General features: G+C 38.5%; 3 protein-coding genes across 7 annotated transcripts in view; 1 reads left to right on the top strand and 2 right to left on the bottom strand.

The window, feature by feature from the left end:
- PHTF1 (putative homeodomain transcription factor 1) overlaps positions 1-10,171 on the bottom strand; it is a 43,753-nt gene extending 33,582 nt beyond the window's left edge. For 2 of the 5 annotated variants that reach the window (XM_077842814.1, XM_077842818.1), the window contains exons 1-3: positions 10,020-10,170; positions 9,620-9,694; positions 8,924-8,980 (exon numbers count right to left, since the gene is read on the bottom strand). In XM_077842814.1, the coding sequence (XP_077698940.1) occupies positions 8,924-8,980; positions 9,620-9,664 (102 nt within the window). In that variant the 5' untranslated portion in view covers positions 9,665-9,694; positions 10,020-10,170. Of the gene's footprint in view, positions 1-8,923; positions 8,981-9,212; positions 9,314-9,619; positions 9,695-10,019 lie in introns of those variants that run through there. The other 3 variants (XM_077842819.1, XM_077842815.1, XM_077842816.1) reach the window with 3 other exon arrangements.
- Positions 9,789-14,862, top strand: LOC144281406 (uncharacterized). Its single transcript, XM_077844348.1, has 4 exons — positions 9,789-10,356; positions 10,720-10,822; positions 11,869-11,903; positions 14,660-14,862. Exons 1-4 carry the CDS (start codon positions 9,789-9,791, stop codon positions 14,683-14,685), a joined length of 732 nt encoding a protein of 243 aa, XP_077700474.1. The 3' UTR covers positions 14,686-14,862.
- The window catches only part of RSBN1 (round spermatid basic protein 1), a 45,689-nt gene continuing 40,011 nt past the window's right edge, over positions 12,697-18,374 (bottom strand). The window contains exons 6-7 of the mRNA XM_077842813.1: positions 17,951-18,059; positions 12,697-17,307 (exon numbers count right to left, since the gene is read on the bottom strand). Of these exons, the coding sequence (XP_077698939.1) occupies positions 16,837-17,307; positions 17,951-18,059 (580 nt within the window). The 3' untranslated portion in view covers positions 12,697-16,836. The remainder of the gene's footprint in view (positions 17,308-17,950; positions 18,060-18,374) is intronic.

Below are 18,374 nucleotides of genomic sequence, written 5' to 3'. Positions count from 1 at the left end.
GCACAGAAAAAGGAACTATCAACAAAATGAAAAGGCAATTTACTGGACGGGAGACAATATTTACAAGCAATATATTCAATAAGGGGATAATATCCTAAGTATATAAATTACTCATATAATTCAATACCCAAATAATAAATAACCCAATTAAAAAATGGGCAGGGGTACTGAACATTTTTCCAAAGAAGCATACAGAAGGCTAACAGAAAAGATGTTCAACATCACTCATCATCAGGGAAATACAAATCAAAATCACAATGAGTTATCACCTCACACCTATCAGAATGGCTCGTATCAAAAAGATAAGAAGTAACAAAAGTTGGTGAAGTTGTGGAGAAAAGGGTATCCTCATGCACAGTTGGTAGGAATGCAAATTGGTGCAGTCACTACAGAAAACAGTATGGAGTTTCCTCAAAAACTTATAGAAATTCCATACAATCCAGCAATTCTACTTCTGAATGTACACCTGAGGAAAAGAAAAACACTAATTCAGAAAACATATGCAACCCTATGTTTACTGCAGTATTACTGACAATAGCCCATATATAGAAGCAACCTAGTGTCCACTGATAAATAAAGAAGATATGGGATATACGTACAATGGAATGTTAGCCAGAAAAAAACAAAAAGGAAATCTTGCCATTTGGGACAGCATGGATAGACTCAGAGTTAAGTGAAATAAGTCAGAGAAAGACAAATACCGCATGCCTTCACTTATATGTGGAATCTAAAGAATAGGCAAACAAAACAGTAAACAAACTCATAAAAACAGAATAAACTGATAAACTGGTGGTTGCCAGAGGAAAGGGTGGAGGGGTGGGAGGCGCAAAATAGTTGTAGGGGATTAAGAGGTACAAAGTTCTATTTATAAAATGGGTAAGTCATGGGGATGTAAACCACAGCATATATATAGTGCATACAGTCAAGAATATCATAAAAACTTTTTATGGTGACAGATGATAACTGCACTTACTGTGTTGAGTATTTTGCAATGTATATAAATGTTGGGTCATTGTGTTATACACCTGTAACTAATATAAATCTTTTAAAAAATCCTTCCAATTTGAGAATGTATGTATTTTAGTTCTGGGAAATATATTATTTATTTGATAATTTCTTCTCCTCCACGTTTCCTTTTTCTGCAACACTTATTAGCTGGTTGTTAGGCTTCCTTCATGAATTATACTCACTTATCTATTTTCTTTTCCTTTGTTCTTTTGTATAATTTTTTGAGGAATGGCTGCTTCTATTAAATTCCAACTTTTCTATTAAAGTTATTGGTTATTTTTGTTTTCTAGTTCTCTTACCTTTTCTTCTATAGTCCATTTTTTTCTTTTTCTTCCCTCTTTTTTTTTTAATATTTTTTATTTATTTATTTATGATAGTCACACAGAGAGAGAGAGAGAGAGAGAGGCAAAGACACAGGCAGAGGGAGAAGCAGGCTCCATGCACTGGGAGCCCGACGTGGGATTCGATCCCGGGTCTCCAGGATCGCGCCCTGGGCCAAAGGCAGGCGCCAAACCGCTGCGCCACCCAGGGATCCCTCTTCCCTCTTTTTTAAATCATCCAGTTCTTTTTTTTAATCATCCAGTTCTTTACATATATTCATTATATCTTTAACATTAGCATTCTTATGATTCCTTTATCATTTCTTTTATCTCTTTCCTTCTGTTTCATTAGGTTGCAAATATTTGATGATTTTCAACTATCCATTTACACTTAAAAGTCTCATGCTCTACCGACTGAGCTAGCCGGGCTATCCATTGACACTTAAAAGTGAGGCACTAACATGCTGAATGAGAGTTCAGTGTGCAATGGCTGAAGTTTGTTAAGCAGCTGGCGTCACTGTAGAAGGGTAGCCAGCTATTTCATTTCCAGTATCCTTTGGTCTTGTTAGCTGGCCAGTGTCTACAAGAATAAATTCCAGTCCTCTGTTGGAAATCATAAACCTGGCTACCAGACCTTTACTTCACCTCCATTATTAGTACAGTATTTCACCTCGCCCTTACTATGTTTGGTGTTCCAGAATCCAGAATTTCTCTGGTTCAGCCTCTCTAGACAGCAAGCTTCAATCCAACCTTCTGTTAGAGGAAGTAAGGATAACTACATGACCATGTAGAATAAGGAAGAAGATTTGGGGATAGGTCTATTGCCCCTTATAAACGGCTCAAACAATCCTATTTTCAGTTCCACCTCATACATGCAAATATACTTGATGCATCTAATTCCTGAGTCTTTCAGAAATTAAATACAGGAGTTTTAAACATTTGTTTCCTATTGGCATTTCCTACTACAGACACTTACATTTTTACTCTCTTTACTTTTCAACTTTCAAAATTGTGTTAATAGCTGTCATTTATGGTAGTCTCCTCTCCTACTCCTTTAATCCTTGTGGGCTAATATCTTTTTCTTATTTATTGTCATTTAGAGGAATTTCAGAAGAGATCAGTTGGAGATTTAGGTATATATTCAAACTGTCATCTTCAATGAGGAGTCTCATCTGTCATGTACCCACCATCCAGCTAAAGAAATAAAATATTACAAATACAGCTGAAGTCACCTTTGTGCTTATGATTAGCCCTTTAAAATTTTCTAGGAAGAAAAAAAATAAAATTTTCTAGGTATAAAAAATCATATCAGTTTCAAACACTGATTTTCATTATTCTAATATTAATTAGAAAGAAAATGAAAAAGGGGCACCTCAGTGGCATAGTTGATTGAGCATCCAGCTCTTGGCTTCAGCTCATGTCATGATCTCAGGGTTATGAGACTGAGTCCAATATTGGGCTCCATACGCAGTGCAGGGTCTACTTGGAATTCTCGCTCCCTCTGCTGCTCCCACTTGTACTCTCTCTCTCTCAAAAAAAAAATCTTTTTAATAAAAAAGAAAGAAAAAATATCAAAGAAAAACAAAGAATACAAAGAATATTACTTCAAAGGGATATATGCCCCTGATGTTTATAGAAGCATTATATACTATAGCCAAATTATGGAAGCAGCCCAAGTGTCCATGGACTAATGGATAAAAGAGATGTGGTATATAATACTAATTAGAATGCTCATCTCAGCAAACATATCCAAGGGACATTAGAGTGACTAAGTTGAGCTTCCTCACTGAAAATGATGTTAGATGTTAAATTTAGTATATTCTCCCAATTAAGAAATTTTAGAAGACAATTTTCAATGAGAATATGTATGACATTCTTGTGTACATTATGATTTGTCCTATTTTTTTTATTGGCATGACCTAAGAAAATAGCTATATTGAGATATAATTTACAAATTCTAAAACTCACCCATTTTTAGGTGTGCAGTTTTATCAATTAACTAATTTAGTAGGTTTCTAGTATATTTATAGAGTTGTGCAACCATCATCACATACAAGTTTCAGAATATTTCCATCAACTCAAAAACGAGAATGGCAGTAAATCTCTGTTCCTATCCCCCAGCCACAGGCAGCCACTAGTCTGCTTTTTAATTTCTATAGACTTGCCTTTTGCATAAATTTCATATAAACTGAATTACACAGTATATAGTCTTTTGTGTCTGGCCCCTTACATATTTGAGGTTCATCTATGTTGTAGTATGTATTAGTAGTTTTAATTGCTAAGCCGTATCCCATTGCATAGATATAGCACATTTGTTTATTACCCACCAGTTGATGGACATTTGGACTTTTTTCCATTTTGGCTATTATGATTAGTACTGCTATGAACATTTGCATGTGCTCATATGCTTTTATTTCTTCTGGATGGATACCTAGGAGTGGAAATGCTGAGTATATGGAAAATACATATTTATTTTTTTTAAAAACCATTAAACTATTTTCCACTTTCCATTCCCATTAGCAGAATATGAGTATTCTAATTCCTCCATGTCCTTGTCAATACTTAGTAAAGTCAGTCTTTTTAATTCTAGCCATTCTAACAGGTGTATGGTATTATCTCACTATGGTTTTAATTTGTACTTCCCTAATGACTAGTAATATTAAGCATATTTTCATATCCCATTAGCCATTCATTTACCTTCTTTAGTCAAATACCCATTTGAATATTTTGCCAATTTTTATATTGGGTTTTTTGTCTTCTTATTGAGTTGTAAGAATACTTAATATACTGTACATAAAATACTTTCATATATATGTGTGTGTGTGTGTGTGTATATAAAACATATAAACAAAACATTTTCTCTCAATCTATGTCTCATCTTTTCACTTTTCAGTGGGATATCCTGAAGTAAAACCTAACCTATAGCTCTAGGTTTTATGTAGATACCCTTTGACAAATCGAGGAAATTACTTTTTTTTCAAAGAATTTATTTATTCATGAGAGACACAGAGAGAGAGAGAGAGAGAAAGATTGAGAGAGGCAGAGACACTGGCAGAGGGAGAAGCAGACTCCATGCTGGGAGCCTGACGTGGGACTTGATCTGGGGTCTCCAGGATCAGGTCCTGGGCTGAAGGCGGCGCTAAACCGCTGAGCCACCCGGGCTGCCTGGAAATTACATTTCTAGTGTATTGTTAATGGGCATTAAATTATGGGCATAAATTTTTTCTGTTTCTAATGAGAAGATAGTTTTGTCCTTTATTCTATTAGTACATTATATTACATAAATTTATTTTCAAATGTTAAAGCAAAGTTGCATTCCCTAGATAAACCCTAGTTGGTCACAGTAGCTAATCCATTTTATATGTTGTTGAATTTGGTTTGCAAATATTTTTCTCAAAGATTTCACACCTATGTTCACAACGATTTTTCTTGTGATGTCTTTGTCTGGCTTTGGAATCAGGATAATATGGGTCTCATAAAGTGAGTTGGAAAGTGCACTTCCTTCCGTTTTCTGAGTTTGTGTAGATTAAGTATATTTGTTCTTGACTTAACTGCTATTCTTGGGTGCTTCATGGCTCAGTGGGTTAAGCATATGCCTTCTGCTCAGGTCAGGATCCCAGGGTCCTGGGATGGAGCCCTGCTTTAGACTCCCTGCTCAGCGGGAAGCCTGCTTCTTCCTCTCCTTTTGGCACTCCCCCTCCTCCCCGCTTAAGCTTGCTTGCTCTCTGTCAAAAAAAGAAATAAAATCTCTAAAAAAAAAAAAGAAAAAGAAAGAAAAGGAAAAATTAACTGCTATTTGTCCTTCAGATCTCCTGTAAATATCAATTCCTTAGGGAAGGCTTCTCTGACCTCCTTGACTAAGTCCATTTCCTTGTTATAAGTGTAATGGCCTATAAGAACTCTTTTTCTTGTAAAAATAATTTTTATTCATTAATAGGACTTTTATTATTGTTTCTTTCCCATTTTAAGCTCCATGAAAAGAAAAATACTGAGTGATTTTGCTCATCATTATGTAGACATTAGTGCCTAGCCTATACTACTTGACACATGGTAGGTAAGGGCTCAACAAATATTTGGCAGCTGAAGAATACATAATGACTGCTTTAGTTTTATTTTTCAGTATTTCTTTCCCTTCTTTATTTGGAATTATTGTTTTCTTTCTCTAGGTTCTTCATATATTGACTTGAATCGTTGGAACTCTTTCTTCCTAATCAATCTAGATATTTTTTGTTCATATATACCATTTAGAGTGATATAGTTTCATTTAGTATTCAGAAACATTCCATAGATTTTGTTATGTCTATCCTTCAAAAACACAAACATGATGTCACCCACCCCATTCAAAAACCATGAAAATGTTTCCATTTTCTACAGAATAATATCAAAATTTCTTAGTAAAGCAGTCAAATCAGTTCCAAACTGATTTACGGCCTATCATCTCACATATATACCTTATACTCCAATCAGACAGGGCTACTTGCTCTTTTCTAAAACAAGTATTATACTTTTGTAAGTATTTTTCTTCTTGTACTCAGCACCTAGCAAAATCCTTAAACACAGTAGCTCAATAAACATTTGTGGAAGAGTTCATACCACTTTTCATACTTCTATACTGTTTTCCACAGTGGTTGTACCATCTTCTTTGGAAAGTGTCTATGCAGGTTCTCTGACCATTTTTAATCAGGTTATTTGCTTCTTTTAGTCTTGAATTACAGGAGTTCTTTGGATATTAGCCCCTATTGGATATATCATTTGCAAATATCTTGTCCCATTCAATAGATTGCCTTTTTATTTTCTGGATGGTTTCCTTCCCTGTGCAAAAGCTTTTTATTTTGGTGTTGTCCCAGTAGTTTTTGTTGCCCTTGTCTGAGAAGATATCTAGACTTTTTATGGTCAATGTCAAAGAAAATTTTCTTCTAGGAGTTTTATGTTTTTAGGTCTCACATTTAGGTCTTTAATGCATTTTGAGTTTATTTTTGTGTATGGTATAAGAAAATCGTCCAATTTCATTCTTTTGCATGTAGGTGTCCAGTTTTCCCAGTACCATTTGTTGAAGATTGTATTTTCCCCATTGTATATTCTTGCCTCTTGAATTATATTTTTATTATGTAATTTCCAATTTTATTGTACTGTGATTTGATGTTAATATTCTAATTACTTTTTTAATTTTTTTGTTAAAAATATTCATATTTGTATAATCTAGCTTTAAATTGCACTACTTTGCACCCTATACTTTGGTCAATTTTTGTCTAAGTCTTAAAACATATTTAAAAGGATATCTTGGCTTCTCTCCCATCATCATTAGACAGTGAAATTCATGTCTATCTTGTTTTTTTTTTTTTTTTTTTAAAATTATTTATTTATTTATTTATGATAGTCACACAGAGAGAGAGAGGCAGAGACACAGTCAGAGGGAGAAGCAGGCTCCATGCACCGGGAGCCCGACGTGGGACTCGATCCCGGGTCTCCAGGATTGTGCCCTGGGCCAAAGGCAGGCGCCAAACCGCTGCGCCACCCAGGGATCCCCATGTCTATCTTGTTGACTGTACTCTTAGCACCTAGCACCTGATGTTGGTATATCAGCTCAGTAAATTTTTAGAGTTGTCCTTAATAATTTTATTCTTGCCACTGCTGCTAAATTAAAAGTATACATTAAGGAGTTATTAGGTATATTACCTCATGACGGAACAATGAATAAAAACAGACATCATAGGGATCCCTGGGTGGCGCAGTGGTTTAGCGCCTGCCTTTGGCCCAGGGCGCGATCCTGGAGACCCGGGATCGAATCCCACATCGGGCTCCCGGTGCATGGAGCCTGCTCCTCCCTCTGCCTGTGTCTCTGCCTCTCTCTGTGTGTGTGTGTGTGTGTGACTATCATAAATAAATAAAAATTAAAAAAAAAAAACAGACATCATAGACGGAGTTAGTTAAATAAGCAACAGACAACTGAGGTCCTAGTATGAATCAAGATGTTCTAAGAATGTAATGCAAACGCAATTCCTACCTTTGCAGCCTATGAGGATGCACAGGTTAACAAATAACTTTGACTGGTATACTAAAAGGAAGGTATGCATAAAATGGCGTGGAAATAAGAGTTGAGAAAATCTTTAGCTGGGTAGGGGAAGAAAGTAGGTAAAGCAATTCTATAGCAGTAAATAGAATCTTTTTAAGGATAAGGTAACCAAAACCTAGATAAACTGAGTGCTGCTTAGGATCACAAGGCTAGAAATCACAAAAAGAAGACCTAAGACCCAGTTCTGTGCTCTTTCATTACACCTTACTTACTATCAGTATTTTATAGCAACTCACAAAAGACTACCAGGACAGGATTTAGAGACTTACAAAATAAAATGTGGGGGGTTATTCATCCTGCCCATGTCCCTTTGATATATTAAAAAAAAAAAAAAATCAAGGACTGTACAAAGTTGTGAAAGTTAGTCATGTACCATGTAGTCCTAACAACTTTCTAGTTGACTGGCCTATAAAAAGAATGCACCCTACAAGAGAAGAGTTGGTTAAATGGATTTCACCTGAGATTTAAACATCTCAGTCCAAAGTGACTTAGAGATAAACAGAACTATTAAATTGTATTACACCCAGACACACAAATATTTTTTAAAATGTTAAGAAAAGGTCTGAAGCAAATCTTTAAAATAGCAAGGTCCAAAAACAAGAATCTGCCAGTCATTATTCAGCACTTTTCAAGGAAGGAAACACTGAATCTGTATTAAATACTAATCTAAGTATTAAAGTCAATAGAGAGAAACATTCTTTTAGGGGCAGGGATGGTCTTTAGGCTTTTCCACATCTCTTAAGACTATCTGATTACATTTGGCTACCAAGCAACCTTCCCATGACTAATTTGCACCACCCTCCCACGTCCTCCATCCAGTACATGTTGAGCCCATAACCCTGACTTTGGAACATTAGATTATTTAACCCTCCCCTCTGCTATTACAAGTTAATAAACTGGCATTCTGAATCATGTATCAGTTTTTGGTTGGTTAACATGAAATTACCCTAACAATCAGCTCAGTTCTAAGTGCAGTGCAGAAAAACGTTTAAGAACCTGAAAACCTAAGACCACACTCCAAACCAGTAATTGAAAGTGATTCAGGCCACAAATGGATTCGATTTGGCTTGCACAGGAATAGGAGAAGGAGAAAGGAGAAAGAAGGTGGGAAAGGAGGTGGAGGAGGAGGAAAGGTGGGAGAAGGGAAGAGGCTCTAAAAAATCTGGATATTTCACATAAAAGTGCATCTTCTCGGCTTCTCTTGAAAACTCTGAGGCTCTGGAAGTCCAGGGACTGCATTGCCACAGAGTAAAACTGGCTGGAGTAAGTAGCCACAGCCCCCCTTACAGGGGACATTTGCTTTCTAATTCATCATAGACCAACCACTCCTTTCTATTTCCCTGATACTGAGGTCAAATGTCCATTGTTATTTGTCATTCTGTTTGCAGTGTTGTCTTCCTTATAAACATCAAAGAATAAAGAATGCCATACCTGGTGGATAAGTGCAGGTTTTATAAAAAGTACAATCCACTCTTCACAATAATTCAGTAAAACAAAGCTAGAATCAAAGAAATCAATTTACCTTAATCTGAGTCTGTTCGATTGACTTTTCCCATATCTGCTGATCATATGCTCCAATCTGAAATAGGGAGCAGGCTATTTAAATGATGCAAAGGAAAATCCTTCTACTTAGGTCAAATCTCACGAAAGTCATGAAACTCTTAAGTATCAAAATGATATCTGGAAAACGTTTATGGTTCTCAGAGGTTAGAATAAGTTATTTATTTCCAAGGACTGTTTCCTTCGAAATTCTAAAGTAGCTGGATCTAAGTTAAAACGCTATGTCTAGAATATTTCAAATTAAGTATTACCTTACAAGATATTTCCACTTCTTAAGGAAAACATCAGTAGGGAAACTAGAGAGGAAAGGTAACGGGCAGCTCAATAAGACTGTTGACAGTACCAATCTGAGCTGTGAAGATAAAAGTTTCAGGTCTAAAAAAACAGCAGCAGTTGGATCAGAAGCAAACTTACAAAGCCTCGTGTAGCATTGTGTGATGCAGCCCGGAGAAGGGAGGGGATAGAAAATCTTATTCGGGGACCCGGGGCTGAATTGAAAAGACCTAATGACCTTGTGCATGGGGTGTCCCCATTTCTGTTGAGAGACACCATGTACAAAATTCCTGGTGCGACCACGCTCAGGGAAAACTAACGGGACATTCTTTGCGGGGGCTTTTTGCAGGAACTATGCTTTGCAAGTAAAAAAGATGGACTTTACCTTCTTTTGGTACCACGATATAGCATCTCTCTCATTTGAGGCCATCTGTATTTCCAGCCAGAGAATGGGATTTCACTGAAAACGAAGGAGAACGAGTCGGTGAGTCGGGCGGCTGAACGGCAGCCTCCCAGGTGGGGGAGAACGCAGAGGTCGCTCCCCCCGCCTCTCCATGGGCTGCCGACCGCCTCCTCCTCCCGCAGTCTGCCGGGGGGAAAAAAGACAAAAACAGAAGCGACCCCACAACCTTTGGCGCAGTGGCGCCCGGGGAGCTGCGTGCGGTGCGCGGCGCGAGTGTGTTGAGGGCTGCAGGGCGGGCGGGGGGGGGGGGGGGGGAGGAGCGCGGCGGAGGGGGCGCGGGGCGGGGGCGCGGAGTCGGGTCTCCCCGGCGTCCGGCTCTCACCTGGCGCCCGCTGCCCCGCAGGCCGCCGGCCGGGCCCTTCCTCCTCAGTGGCCCCGGCCCCGCCAGGAGGCCGGGGGCGAGCCGGCGGGCCCCGCAGGCCGCATCCTCCCGCTGCGGCGGCGACGCCGGCGCGGCCGTTACCATGGAGACCGCGGAGGCCGCCCGGGGCTCGGGGGCAGCGGGCCGCCCGGCGTCCGGAGGGGGGCGGTCGGCGGCCGCGGACCCGGCGCCCGCCAAGCCCGACCTACGGGGTGGGCGCGCTGCCCCCGCAGGAAGCCACGACTGAACTGGGGAAGGAGGGGGATGAGTCGAAGGCGGGCTCGGCCAGCCGCCGGGGGTACGGCCGCGGCTGCGGGCTGAAGGCCCCCCGCGCGGGCGGCGGCTTCGGGGCGGCCGGCGGCCGAGACTCAGCCGGCGGGGAGCGGGGCCAGGGCCGCGCCGCAGCCCCCGGTACGGCCCCGCGGCGGCTTCCGCTTTCCGGGTTTGGCTGCGAAGGTGGCTCCGCCCCCGCCCGGGCCGGGCCGCCCACCTCCGCCGGGCGCGGGGCTGCGGGGCTGCGGGGCTGCGGGGCTCGGCGGGCTCCGCGTCCCGGTGGCTTCCGCAGGAACGGCTCTCCCGGGCATCCACCTGCCGGAGGCCGGCCCCGAGGTTCCAGCAGCTCCCCGCGCATCCCTGTATGACACTTCTCTTTGTCTTACAGGTTTCTTTGTGCTTCGTCATTCACTCTCGGTCTCGCCCCAAGGGCTGTGGGCTCGGGGAGCTCGGACCCCGGCAGGACTCCCTGGCAGGAGCCTGGCACCCAGGTGCGCTCATTCTCGGTCAGCGAACGGGCTGGGCTGCGCTCCTGACTGACGCCGTCCTCGGACGCGGGCGAGGGGGGCAGCGGCTGGGCGGTTCGCCTCCTCCCCCGCCCTCCGCAGCTCCGAGGTTTGAGCTCTCGGCCTCATCCAGGCCAAGGGAGGAGGAGGCCCAGGCTCGGGGCACTGCCAGGGCACTTTCCCCAAACGAGGGTAGGGGCATCCCGGTGGCGGCGGGAAGGACTGTTTCTAGGTTAAGAATTCGAGCAGGCTGGTAGAGGTCAGGAGAAAGAAATGGTGGAACCCGAAACTGATTATTTATTTACCTTAGTAAGATTATAAGCTCCTTTCCTCATTTTACTGCACTTTTTTTTTTTTGGCCATTAATGGAACACTGACCCCTAACGGCCATTTCCAAGCCACTTGCTTGCCCAGCATGTAGCATTTGAGTCAGGTAAAGCTAGTGACAGATGATGGTCACACCAGCTACCACTTCAGAAAGCCTAAGAAATGCGGTCCTAAGTTTTAAAAACATTGATCTATTAATCTGGGGTAAGGTGAAGTCCCATTTGATAAGGAAAAAGCCACTAAGAAGTAAAAGTAATTTCCACAGAATTAAAAATTATTCCACCCAGGCATGATTTTTTATATTGCACACATTGGCTGTGGTTTCCTTTTTTTTTTTTTTAATACTTTATTTATTCATAGACACACAGCTAGAGAGAAAGAGGCAGAGACACAGGCAGAAGGAGAAGCAGGCACCATGCAGGGAGCCCGACGTGGGACTCAATCCCGGGTCCCCAGGATCACGCCCCAGGCTGCAGGCGGCGCTAAACCGGCGCTAAACCGCTGTGCCACCGGGGCTGCCCTGTGGTTTCCTTTGATTTTGCTTCCTGACAGCTTTTCCCAGCCTTAGAGTTAAACATTACAATTCTGTTGGATTTCAGATAAATGGCCAACTTGAAAAAAAAAAAGTGATAAATGAAAAAGTCATCATTGTGTATCTAAATATTTGCTTTTAGACATGAATTACATTTTACTTCATTGCTTAGCCGACAGAGACTTTTGGGGAAGGAAGAACAATCAGGTAAGTTGCATTATGGAATGGTAGGAAGTAGCAAGTCATCTTCCAGGAACCCCTTTTTACAAAGTTTTCCATGCTTTCTAAGGCCATCACTGAACACTGCATGGTCTTTGAACCAAGAACTGCATTCAAATCCCTGCTCCAATTAAAGAACTGTGTGATCTTAGGCAGTTTATTCAACCTAACAAGCCTGTTTTCTCACCTCTGTTTATTTTTATCTTCCTACTAAATACTAAAGGCTGTGAAGATTAAATGAGATACCCTCAAAGAAAGTGCCTGGTTTGACACAGTTGCTCAGAGAACATCAGTTTCCTTCCCTTTCTTTTCCTAAACAGAACCAAGGTCTATCAGGGCTTAGCAAGTATCTCAAAAATTCACAAAAAAATTAATGAGGAAAAAAAAAACCATTGTGTTGTGTGACTTAATACATCAGAGACATCGAAAATGTCTCTTCACCATCTTCATTAATACTGCTTCCATGTACTTTGAAAAATACGGACATCACCAGATTAAAAATTTAAGATCGTCCTCTCTTAAGTAGATCTAAGCATCAGAATGCACAACTGCCAGAAATACCAACTGTAGCTTTTCTTCCCAAGAACTAGTTGTATCTCCGTATGATGGAATTTTCCCATTATCTATGACCTTTTCTTTCTTTCTTTAGGAAAGAAAATAAGATTTTTCTAAAAGATTAGAAAATGACAGGGGACGTAGAAACAGGGGGATTAATACTTTAAAAACAGGTTCCAGGTAGCTAGAATTCACATGTACTATTCATTTTCTCATGAAACAGAAGTAAAGGACAAATCAGACTTTTGTTTATTAAAAAAATACTTTACAGGGGGGAAAAAAAAACCTCTATGCATTCCATTGTCCTATTTTACAAAGAAATAGCTTAACAATTTAACACACTTAGACAGCTACAAAAAAGCACTGTGTTAAAAGGATTATTATTCACACAAATTTAGATTTAAGACTATTCATTAAAAACCTTTTTAAAACACTCGTTAATGTCAATAAACAAACTAAGGCCACACAACGCAAATAGTCCGCCAGGCAAATTATACATTTCATCTATATGCAAAGACCTCTTAGATAAATTAAAGCCACAGGAAAAAAAGTCTTAGCTGCCAATCAAAATGGAGTTTAGTCACAGAAAACACTATTACATGAAAATTTACAACATGTGATAGAAGTAGTACATAAGTATTTCTTTAGAGAATTGAAAAGTGCTATATTAAGAGACAGTGGTCTCAACTACATGCACAAGTGGATCATAAAAAAATTATGAAGAAAATGGAAGGCCATAATATTTATGGAGATACTTGCTTTTAAAGCAACAAACTTTCAGGATGAGGATAGGTCCCTTAAAAGCTAAAGAAAAACATTTGTCTTGTACATTTCCTCTACTTACTGCATGACCAATAAATACAGCTACAACTTGTTTAAAAAAAAAAACTTAGCAGAAACATAAATTTCTGCCATGTACTACTGAAGAGCTTTTTTTTTTAAACCTGTAGCAATGATAAAATAGATTAGAAAGACACAAACTCAATTATCCTAAAGGTATAAATGCAAATAAATTTTTAATGGCAAATACAGATGAAAATATAATGGGCTAATATTAATGATCAAGAATATATTCACTAAGGGTTTTCTTGAATCTTGGAGTCTTGTTTCTAAATTAGTTTTCATTCTAGACACTATTTATAGAGGGAAAGGCAGTAAGAAAAAGTTTCTCCAGGCATTAAGAGTGAACTTTATGCCTATTAAGACTGATGCAAGATGTTACAAGACATCTTTTCCTAAGGTTTGGTAAAGGATTTTATTTAACAAGCTCCATTTTCCCCCTACAAGAGCTTGTAGTATTAGTCAACTGATATTCCAACTGTCTCCAAGGGGAAAGGGCACCTTTCAAGTTTTTAATTAAAAATAATTAAGTACCAGTGAAACAAATTCTAAGTACTGAATAAGCAAATTAAAAGTACAATGAAGCTTAGGAATTCATTTTTAAAGAGTTAAAACTTTGGAGGGGAAAACTAATATGTAGGTTTTTATTATTGCTTTATGAATTTGGGATACCTCTGAATCATAATCCTACTCCTAGCATATCTTGGTAATTACAGAATGACTTCTGGGGCAGGGGGAAGACTTTTATCCTTATCTATGAATACCATAGGATCATTCTAGTTACTAAGTTAGGAATATTCATTTACTGGGTCCTTTCCATAAGCACATTTTTAAAATATCCCTCTGCTCCACAAAATACTCAAACTTACAGCCACATTCTGCAAGTAATTTCAAAGAGTTGGCACAACAGATAATATACCAAAAAGGAAGATCAGCTTAAATTTCAGTTACAACTTCACTGCCATCACTACTTTACAAATCAGAAGACGCCAGATTGCTCCATGCCTCACTCCACCAAACCAAATAATTTCAAGATTTAGAAAAGTTGCAATCATTTGTATCACTAAACTAGGATACAACTTTGAAAGCAGTAAGAAACTCAAAACTTGAGCTTTTATATTCATCAGTCTTTAAAGCATGCTATTAAATCTAATACTCACATAGGACATTCAGTTTCCAGATACATTACTAGCTAAATGTTTCTCTCTCCATTCTATTGCAATTCTAACATACAATGAATTTATTAGTACATGATTTTAAACATTTGTATACTCTTTTAATGTGTTTATATTGGAGGTGAGGGTAGAATGTTTTATTAAAGGAAAATAGGGATTTGCTTTTGATTGTAGGTCTTTGCAGATCCGCTGGTTCCTGAGTGATTAAACACAGTGCTGGCTGTCAGGAGACAGTCTCCTTGTTTATTAATAATGACCAGCTAAGATGACAGATGGCATCTGCTGGATGGCAAGTGGGAGTGGGGAAATCGGATCTTGGAAGACAAGAAAAATAAAAATAAAAAAAGTTTTTGCTTTAACAACCTTGTTTTCATGATTATTTTAAAAAGCAAATGTTGCCTGAGAAGAATTCTATTTTGCACAGCCTAGTAAAGCTCTATGAAATTCTTCTGGACAGAAAAACAAAAACAAAACCCAAATCCACACACTTTTTGTGATTAACCCCTCCCCCCTCCAAAATAACAAAAAACACCCTCAAAGGCAGGTCCCTTTAAAAACTAGTCTTGATAAACTAGAATTTACCCTAGAATTTATACCCAAGATTTTAAAACACCCCTGCAATAATCACATTACTTTTCATACCATTCTAATTACCTTATTTACAAAGATAACTAAAACCAACATCACTTCCAATTCATAAATGGTTTACATTGAAATGTTTCTCTATTTGTCTTCATCCTTTGTAACAGAGAATACATACATATACATATATATAAGGAATAATACAGATTCTAACTAATCACTGCAGTATTTGCTGATGGTTACTTTTCTATCGGTTTACACAGTGACCTCTATACTTTGCTAATATGCATTTAACTACACAACAATATTGCACAAAGTAATATTTATATAAGATTTAGCCTATTTCAGAATATTTTAGAGAAAATTCATATTTGATATTTCAAAAGATGCAGCTAGGTTTTCATGGTGACAGACATAATAAAGCAGCATCTTTTTTTTTTTTTTTTTGCCTATGTTAATGTAAATATTCCAAATCTCATCCTCCAGGAAAAAAAATCTCCAAATTGCACTATAACCAGGTAGATACAAGAATCTGGTCTTAGGTGTGGGGAATACTCTTCCTTTAATGAACAAAAGGCCTATTGTATTATTAACTAAGAAAAAGTGAAATGTGTATCATGTTAACATTCTAAAATAATAGAAAGTTAAGACTACACTAGCTATAAGAACTGTGCCTGTTTGACAAAAAAAAATTTAAATACTCAGGCACTAAGCATTAGGTTACCTGAAACTCTAGGATGAAGTCTAGTGCCATATTCTTTATTAGACCATAGCAACACAAGTAATAGTAAATAAACCCAAGTATTCAGTTAAAACTGTGAACTGAAGTGTCTCAACAGATCTTTATCATGAAGAGGTTGATGCCAAGTGACACACACAGTTTTTCCTAAGTATCATGCACAAAATATGGCAGCCTCATCAGAAAGATATCATTCTAAGTTTGATACTCCTGATCAATTTAGGAAGCAAAAGTATCCACACAAAGTGTGAGGATGCTAAGTAGCAGAACGATAGAGTATCATGTCAACATTATCTCTTTTACCCAATTATCTTCCATAGTTACCATGTATTCTAGAAGAGATTAATGAACCATGGATAATGAATGACCAAGGACTATTCATCTTTAGATATTTTTAATTGAAATATCCACTGGGCTTTAAATAACAGATACAAAAAAGACAGTTTGGATCAGAAAGTGCTGTGCTTTCTCTTTTGTTAAGAAACCAGAGAGCCACTGAATTTTCCTTAGAAACTACCTGTTTTTTATGGCTGGAACTTACTTGCCCATGTACAAGATGCAGGAACTCTTTCCTGTAATCTATGCCATTTTTACCGTAGAAATTGAATCTGTGCCATAAAGACACAGGTACTAAAGCATAAATCTGATCTTCTATCATAAAAACAGCAAATATGGCAAAAGACAAGGCAAGATAAAATTAAGGGAAGTGAATAATTTACCAAATAAGAATCTGTTATTCCAGAGAATTCTCAGTTTGATTTGAAGAAGAGATTGAATTGTTACCTCACACCTTAAAACAGAAAGTAGCAGCAGACCCACTATTACATACTGTACTAACGGGATAAGATACAACTCTTAACTTTGCATAATCTGTGTAAAAAAGATATGCTTGACATTTGTGGAATGTCATTTCTCTTTATAGAATTATAGGCAAGATTTCTCCAATAAAACTTAACTTAAGCCAGTTATAAAACTATAACTTCACATCAAAATTTAAAAAAGTTAAAAAATGTGTTTGACTATGTACATATCACACAGGAGTGCTCGAATGTTCCTGTAGATTGTGTTGCTGGTCAGAGTCCAGTCTACTTTCCACCTTTAAAACTGGAATAGGCTGAGTCATCTGATCTTGCTGGAGGTTAAGTTCTGATGAAGGGAAGGACGATGAAGCAGTTGTTAAAAGCTGCATCTCTCTGCATGTTTCTTCAGATTCAGTTTTTACCCTTACACACTGGGAGTCAACTTCTAATTCTCGCTTTCCAGTTAAATCACAGTCCATGTTAGAACTGCTTTCTATGTTTTGAGTGGCTTCCACAACAGGGTGGTACTGTTTAAGCCTTATATGCCAAGCTAAGCTGCACACTGCAGACACTGTTTTGAACTGATGAATGACATTTCTAGGGATGAAGTAAATATCATTGTCACACAGCTGAATTCTAGCATAACGAATGCCTTCCCGCCTCATTTGGTTTAGTTTAGCTTCATCCACCCACTGTACACACTGCAGAGAAAAGAAAAATTGCAAAACACTTTAAAATATGTAATAATTTAGTCAAATAAAATTTTAGAATTAACACAGGAAAATAGAACTAGGGCCAAATGAAAGCCAAGCATTACTAAATGACAGACAACTTTCTAAAATTTCCTGTAACACCTGGGAAACATTTTTCCTCATGTTTTAAACACTACCTCTTTAGTGACAAAGTACAGGCTTGACCTAAGGAATCATTTAAACAACTATTTCAAAATGCAGCTAAATATCAATAATATATTCTTTGACATAGAGAAGGGCAAAATGTATCTGCTTCTGCATCTTTCAACCTTTAGCAGGTGAGGACACACAGTGCAATAGGGTTATCAGCTGAGACTGCTTATAGCCAGAACTGAGAAGCCTAAGACCCTCTGAAGCCTAAGACCCTCTGACCATCTGGGCCCACCTGGCATTCCAAAGATTAAAGGGATCGCAAACATTCTGCTTGGAGAGGGTCTGTTTTAAGGACTTCAACACCCTCCACACACCGCTTTTATAATAATAAAATTAAATTTACTATCCCATGTATCTAATGCAAATGCAAAATAAAATGGGTATAGGCACTTATTTCTATTATCTCACTTGAAAGGTAATAAGAAAGCAAGAGTTTTACCTGGGAAACTGGAGGTTCATGAAGGTCTAACTGAAGTCTCTGTACAACATCAGTAAAATCCTCAGCATGAAAACAAATCACATCTTTGGTTATGCGAGGTTGGTCACTCCTAAGATTAACAAAATCAAATTTTAGAAACATGCATTTAGAAACATCCATTTCATAATGGAAAATGATGACAAATTTCAATTCTGTTCCTGGACATGCTACTACTAGCATAGAAACAGACCCTCAGTTCCTACAAACACACTATACATTTGCTTCTTTAATCAACATTTAAAAAATAAATAAAACACCAATAAAGCTTTTTTTAAAAAATGAAAATTAGATTGTTACAAAATCAAAGTAACAATGACTAGAAACAATTTCATTCTAAACTAGTTGCATCTACACCCTCTCACCACTCTGCCTCAACATTTATTTC

The sequence above is a fragment of the Canis aureus genome, chromosome 12, assembly GCF_053574225.1.
Source record: "Canis aureus isolate CA01 chromosome 12, VMU_Caureus_v.1.0, whole genome shotgun sequence".
NCBI classification, from domain to species: domain Eukaryota; kingdom Metazoa; phylum Chordata; class Mammalia; order Carnivora; family Canidae; genus Canis; species Canis aureus.
This window is presented reverse-complemented; position numbering and strand designations above follow the sequence as displayed.

Bases quoted from the DNA above. Each gene is read 5' to 3' on its own strand.
- LOC144281406 (XM_077844348.1), top strand. From the start codon at position 9,789: ATGGGCTGCCGACCGCCTCCTCCTCCCGCAGTCTGCCGGGGGGAAAAA. The intron at 10,357-10,719 runs GTACGGCCGCGG...TTTGTCTTACAG, and splicing joins GGCTCGGCCAGCCGCCGGGG to GTTTCTTTGTGCTTCGTCAT. The intron at 10,823-11,868 runs GTGCGCTCATTC...TTCATTGCTTAG, and splicing joins GGCAGGAGCCTGGCACCCAG to CCGACAGAGACTTTTGGGGA.